Source organism: Branchiostoma belcheri, unplaced genomic scaffold, assembly GCF_001625305.1.
Source record: "Branchiostoma belcheri isolate BF01 breed outbred unplaced genomic scaffold, Haploidv18h27 scaffold179, whole genome shotgun sequence".
NCBI lineage: Eukaryota > Metazoa > Chordata > Leptocardii > Amphioxiformes > Branchiostomatidae > Branchiostoma > Branchiostoma belcheri.
The window spans coordinates 262,380-269,267 of record NW_017803257.1 but is presented as its reverse complement, the minus strand read 5'-3'; the positions used below and the strand labels follow the sequence as shown (position 1 = coordinate 269,267).

Sequence of the window (6,888 nt, the reverse complement as noted above, 5' to 3'; positions counted from 1 at the left end):
CACTTGTAGGGTTTCTCACCTGTATGTTTTCTCATATGTACAGTTAGATGGGACCTATCAGCTGTCCTGTATCCACACTCCCCACACATGTAGGGTTTGTCTCCAGTGTGTTTAGCCATGTGTTTGTCTAAATCGCCTTTTTGTGCAGCAGAATAGTCACACCGGTCACACTTGTAGTGTTTTTCTCCTGTATGCTTTTTCATATGCTTGGATAGGCTAGACCTGTCAGCCGTCCTAAAACCGCACTCCCCACACATGTGGGGTTTGTCTCCGGTATGTTTAGCCATGTGTCGGTCTAAATCGTCTTTCCGTGCAGCAGAATAGTCGCACTGATCACATATGTAGGGTTTCTCACCTGTATGTCTTCTCATATGTACAGTTAGATGGGACCTATCAGCTGTCCTGTATCCGCACTCCTCGCACATGTAGGGTTTTTCACCAGTGTGTTTAGCCATGCGTTTTTCGAAATGGTCTTTCCGTGCAGTAGAATAGTCGCACCGGTCACATTTGAAACGTTTGTCCACAGTACCTTTCACCACAGGCCAGTCCGTCTGCTCTGTTTGACTCTGTACGGGAGGATGGACAGAGTTTACCCCGTGCGTTTCCTCCGATAGAATGTCCTCTTCCTTGTCCTGCTGTCCTCCCGTGTCTCTTGCCGGGTCCTCGCTGCTGCTTGTCCCGTTCCCAGGGTGCACAGTTGGCAGCTCGTCCGCAGGAATCTCACAGCTTCTCCGGTCCATAATTTTCTTACAACGAAAACAAAATATTCGAAGTTGAAGGATAAAAAAAAAAAGGTTTTCAACATATAGTTCCAATGTCTATATTCTTAGAACTCAAAGAACACATTGGCCCGTATGTCCGCAAAGGCCAGTAGTCATTCACATTAGAAAATCATGGAGTATCCTTTGTCTATCAGCAACATAATACATGTATATCCGATGTGCCCCCCTCCCCATGTATACCTTAGATAATTCACGCGTCACGATTTGAAGTATCTGCTGCGGTACCGCGACACAGCGAGTGTAGGAGGTACACAAAGGTCTTACCTATCTTTTAAAACTGCCCAGAGTAGGTTTAGAGTCGAAGTAAGTTGGAAATCGCCTCAGATTGGAGAGAAATGACACCCTCGCACGGCTCAAAATGGCGGACAAGCGTAATCAAAGGTCAAATCATTCAGACGGGGCAAAGGTGAAAGTTGACAAACCTGATTACCCAGATCCGGGATTTTGTCGTGACGGACGTCTTGCATGATATATTGCTCTTTTTTCTGCTCTATCAGTTTGAACAACTGTTTCTGCTGCATTTGCTACAATTGTAGTAGTATATGTTCGAAGAAAAAGACAACTATAAGAAGATGTTTGCAAAGTGGATGTGCTGATGAGTAGATATGAGATATGTGTATATATCAGCTTATTTCACAACATGAGCGAATTGAATATAAAGATGTAAATATAAAGATGGAAAGATGAACATGGGGCTAGGTAAGATAAGGTAAGGTACAAGCAGCTTGAAATGGTTGCAGTACCTTTATTTCTTTTCGCACAATAATACAATATGTAATGTATCTAAACCTAAGTCTATTTTTAAAAGAACTACTTTACAATGGGAAGGAGTGTTTTTTTTAGCATTAGTATTATTTATTATTAGTGCTATTGCATCAATACTTCTTCATCGCGTACTGAATGTACCATAAGTATTCCAGTAACCTGTCTATAGAATAATGTACAAAAGAATACGAGTAACAGATCTATAATACACGTACGTAATGTACAACATTATCAACACATCAACTACCATAATTATTAGCATCTACAGTGACATAAAGAAACTTTAAACTTAATAACAAACATATCGGTCACTCTGACACATAAAAAACAGTTGAAGGGTTTTTCAAACGTACGCTTCTTTTTATGGTAAGACAGGAAAAGCTGTCATCAGTGCTGTTTACACAATTCACGGGTTTATCATGTTTAAATGTTTAACCATCTGAAGATCTAGACTAATTTTAAATGCTGGCGAATCATCAAATCTGTTTCCTTGTAACATTTTTTTTACCTGTATCGTCGACTAAAAGGCAGTTCCAAACTAGTTGTGTGGTTTCTTTCCTGTATTGGTATTCATATGCGGGACACAGTAGATAATTTTGCCATCCGCACTACCCTAACATACGAGGTTTGTCAGCAGTGTGTTAAGCCATGTGTTTGTATAAAGTACAGCACTGAAAGTCACACTGGTCACACTGGTAAGGGTTTATCGTCAGTGTTTGTAGCTATGTGTTGGTCCAAATGTCTTTTGCGTGCAGCAGAATAGTCCCACTGCTCACATCGGTATAATCATTGTCATGTATGTTTTTTCATATGCTTGGATAGGTAAGACCTGTCAGCCGTCCTGAATGCGCACTTCTCACACATGTAGGGTTTGTCTCCAGTGTGTTTAGCCATGTGCCGGTCTAAATCGTCTTTCCGTGCAGCAGAATAGTCACACTGGTCACATTTGTAGGGTTTCTCACCTGTGTGCCTTCGCATATGCACGGTTAGGTGAGGCCTGTCAGCTGTCCTATATCCACACTTCTCACACAAGTAGGGTTTGTCTCCAGTGTGTTTAGACATAGTACCTTTCACCACAGGCCAGTCCGTCTGCTCTGTTTGACTCTGTACGGAAGGCTGGACAGAGTTTACCCCGTGCGTTTCCTCCGATAGAATGTCCTCTTCCTTGTCCTGCTGTCCTCCCGTGTCTGTTACCGGGTCCTCGCTGCTGCTTGTCTCGTTCCCAGGGTGCACAGTTGGCATCTCGTCCACAGGAATCTCACTGCTTTTTCGGTCCATAATGTTCTTAGAACCAAAACAAAATACATTATTTGGAAGTTGAAGGATAAAAAAACGTTTTTGTAGTACCCAAGTCTATATTATCATAACTCTAGGAACACCTTGACCAGTATGTCCGTTAAGGCCAGTAGTCATTCACATTAAAAAATCATGGAGTATCCTTTTTCTATCAGAAACATAAATGTATATCCGATGTGCCCCCCTCCCCATGTATACCTTAGATAATTCACGCGTTACGATTTGAAGTATCTGCTGCGGTACCGCGACACAGCGAGTGTAGGAGGTACAAAAAGGTCTTACCTATCTTTTAAAACTGCCCAGAGTAGGTTTAGAGTCGAAGTAAGTTGGAAATCGCCTCAGATTGGAGAGAAATGACGCCCTCGCACGGGTCAAAATGGCGGACAAGCGTAATCAAAGGTCAAATCATACAGATGGGGCAAAGGTCAAAGTTGAGAGACCTGATTACCCAGATCCAAGATTATGTAGCTGCTGAGACGGTTTGTCGTATATTGCAATTTTGTCAACTATATTTTTTTAAACGGCTATCATTCTACAGCCATTACAATTGCAGTATAAGAAAACAGCCGCTTGAAAGTAGATGATATTTGTAAAGTGTATGATGATGATGATAGTTATATTTGCGTGTACATGTATATGTTACCTAATTTCACAACTTGGGCTGAATGAAAGCAAATTTTGAACGGTTTCAGCATTTTATTCTTTTGTTTTGAACTATTGAATCAAACTCTATGTGAATAACTATATAATACATCACCAGCTCTTATTGCATTAACATATGAGGAACAATAAAGAATGGTTCAAACAATGGCAATGGTTTTATATATACGACGAGAATGTTTTTGGACGAATGTACTTCTTTGTCACGCACTAAACGCGATATCAGTATTCCAGTAACCTATCTGAAAAATACGAGTAAATCAACTAATAAAGAACATTATCAGCATAAGGGGACGGAAGCATTCCAAAATCTCAACAAATATTGCCTAGAGTGACATCTAAAAAAATGGTCTTATATAAACACTTAGTCACATTGAAGGATAACAACGTGGTTACATGTAAAGGCTCTTGTGGTAATTAAGATAGGAAAGGTCACCAGAAAATTGGCTAGGGATTATTGTAATTGATTGTTTTACCATGTGAAGGTCTAGACTACTTTCCCATGCTGACGTAACGTCACATCTATTACCTTTGTAACATTTTTCACCTGTGGCTGTATGTTACGAACTGGTTGGTCGGATGGTTGGTTGGTCAGATGGTTTGTTAGTTGGTTGGTTGGTTTCTTAAATGCATCGGTTCTTCATATGCGGGACGGATGTGATATGCTCACCACATCCTCACATACGGGGTTTCTCAGCAGTGTGTTTAGCCTTGTGTTTGTCTAAATACCGCTTCTGTGCAGCGGAATTATCAATAGTCACACTGGTGACACTTGTACAGTTTATCGTCAGTGTGTGTAGCCATGTTCTTGTCAAAATGGCTTTTTCCGTGTGGCGGAATAGTCGCAGTACTCACAGTTTTATGGTCTTTCTTCTGTATGCTTTTTCATATGCCTGGATAGGCTAGGTCTATAGGCCGTCCTAAAGCCACACTCCCAACACATGTAGGGTTTTTCTCCCGTGTGTTTTACCAAATGTAGGTCTAAAGTTGACTTTTGCGCAGCAGAATAGTCGCACTGGTCACATTTGTAAGGTTTTTCTCCCGAATGCTTTTTCATGTGCCTGGATAGGTTAGGTCTATTAGCCGTCCTGTATCCGCACTCCCCACAATTGTAGCGTTTATCTCCGGTGTGTTTAGCCATGTGTTTGTCTAAATCGCTTTTCCGTGCAGCAGAATAGTCGCACTGGTCACATTTGTACGGTTTCTCACCTGTGTGTTTACTCATATGCACGGTTAGGTGAGACATGTCAGCTGTCCTGTACCCGCACTTCCCGCACATGTAGGGTTTGTCTCCAGTGTGGTTAGTCATGTGTCGGTCTAAACTGTTTTTCTGTGCAGCAGAATAGTCACACTGGTCACATTTGTAAGGTTTCTGACCTGTATGCTTTCTCATATGAATAGTTAGGTGAGACCTGTCACCTGTCCTGTATCCACACTCCCCACACATGTAGCGTTTATCTCCGGTGTGTTTTGCCTTGTGTTTGTCTAAACTGACTTTCCGTGCGGCAGAATAGTCACACTGGTCACATTTGAAGGGTTTTTCTCCTGTATGTTTTCTCATATGCACGGATAGGGCAGACCTGAAAATAGTCCTGTATCCACACTCCCAACACATGTAGGGTTTGTCTCCAGTGTGTTTAAACATGTGTGTGTCTAAATGGCCTTTCCGTGATGCAGAATAGTCACACTGGTCACATTTGTAGCGTTTGTCCACAGTACCTTTCACCACAGGCCCGTCCGTCTGCTCTGTTTGACTCTGTACAGGAGGATGGACAGAGTTCACCCCGTACGTTTCCTCCGATAGAATGTCCTCTTCCTTGTCCTGCTGTCCTCCCGTGTCTGTTGCCGGGTCCTCGCTGCTGCTTGTCTTGTTCCGAGGGTGCACGGTTGGCAGCTCGTCCTCAGGAATCTCACAGCTTCTCGGGTCCATTATTTTCTGAAAGCAAAGATAAAATCTCTCAAATTGAAACGTCGAGAACGTTTACATACTATCCGTTTATATACTATAAGACCAAAACTAAAACATCAGGAATTCAAGCATAATGATATTTCCATACTATTTATGCCCCCAGTCTATATGACCCCATAGCCAGTATATTTGGAAAGAGACCAGTGATATTGGATATCAGATATCCTATCTGGGTCGATCTGCCCCCCTCCCCATGTATACCTTAGATAATTCACGCATCACGATTTGAAGTATCTGCTGCGGTACCGCGACACAGCGAGTGTAGGCTGTACAAAAAGGTCTTACCTGTCTTTTGAAACTGCCCAGAGTAGGCTTAGAGTCGAGGTAAGTTTGAAATCGCCTCAGATTGGAGAGAAATGACACCCTCGCACGGCTCAAAATGGCGGACAAGCGTTATCAAAGGTCAAACCATACGGATGGGGCAAAGGTCAAAGTTGACAAACCTGATTACCCAGATTCAGGATTTTGTTGTTACGGACGTCTTGCATGATATATTGCTCTTTTCTCTGCTCTATCAGTTTGAACGACTGTTTCTGCTGCATTTGCTACAATTGTAGTAGTAGATGTTCGAAGAAAAAGACGACTATAAGAAGATGTTTGCAAAGTGGATGTTACAATTGTGATGATGAATAGTTACGAGATATGTGTATATATCTCTGTTGATGTCGGTAAGCTAAGATTTTAAAGACATCTGAAACCTGTATACACAATCGAACGTTATGTTCACATCAAAGACTTCGATGTTAGATCATCCATATGTAAGCCTAGAGTTAGTGCTCATACATTAGAAATAGAAAAGGGTAGATACAAACAATTGCCTGTTAACGACAGAATATGTAAATATTGTACAGGAAACGCAGTGGAGGATGAAATGCACTTAATTTGTCACTGCCCTCATTATAGCACCGAGAGAGATCAGTTATTTGAAATGGTCACCAAAATGTTCCCCAGCTTTATTTACCTTCCCAGCCTACAAAAAATGCATTTCTATTAACACCTCCCAATTCATATATATCGCAAAATGTCGGCCATTTCATACTCCACTGCACACGGAAAAGAAATCAAACCCAACAATAACTACAAATGTATATATAAAGAAGCATTAGCATCACTTATTATCATTTTACTGTTTACTGTTATTATCATGTTCTTGCAATTAGCCCTCGGGCATGAATTTGCAATAAACTTTCATATATCAGCTTATTTCACAACGTGAGCGAATTGAATACAAATAGATATGTACAAGCAGTTTGAAATGGTTTCAGTACCTTTATTTCGTTTTGTACTATAACATCTAAATCTAAGGATTTTAGGACATTTTCTATCGTTTAAGTATTAGTATTAGAATGATTAGTACTAGGGTATCAATATTTCTTTATCACGTACTTAATATAACATACGTACATGTGTCTAGTA

The 6,888-nt window shown here is 41.1% G+C and overlaps 1 protein-coding gene and 2 pseudogenes across 1 annotated transcript in view; all 3 read right to left on the bottom strand.

The window, feature by feature from the left end:
- Nucleotides 1–1,164, bottom strand: part of LOC109467229 (oocyte zinc finger protein XlCOF19-like) — a 2,035-nt gene extending 871 nt beyond the window's left edge. The window contains exons 1-2 of the mRNA XM_019765172.1: nucleotides 1,047–1,164; nucleotides 4–746 (exon numbers count right to left, since the gene is read on the bottom strand). Of these exons, the coding sequence (XP_019620731.1) occupies nucleotides 4–740 (737 nt within the window). The 5' untranslated portion in view covers nucleotides 741–746; nucleotides 1,047–1,164. The remainder of the gene's footprint in view (nucleotides 1–3; nucleotides 747–1,046) is intronic.
- Nucleotides 1,165–1,541: 377 nt separating this feature from the next.
- LOC109467253 lies at nucleotides 1,542–3,261 on the bottom strand (annotated as a pseudogene).
- Nucleotides 3,262–4,043: 782 nt separating this feature from the next.
- On the bottom strand, nucleotides 4,044–5,876 carry LOC109467249 (annotated as a pseudogene).
- Between the last annotated feature and the right edge of the window lie 1,012 nt (nucleotides 5,877–6,888).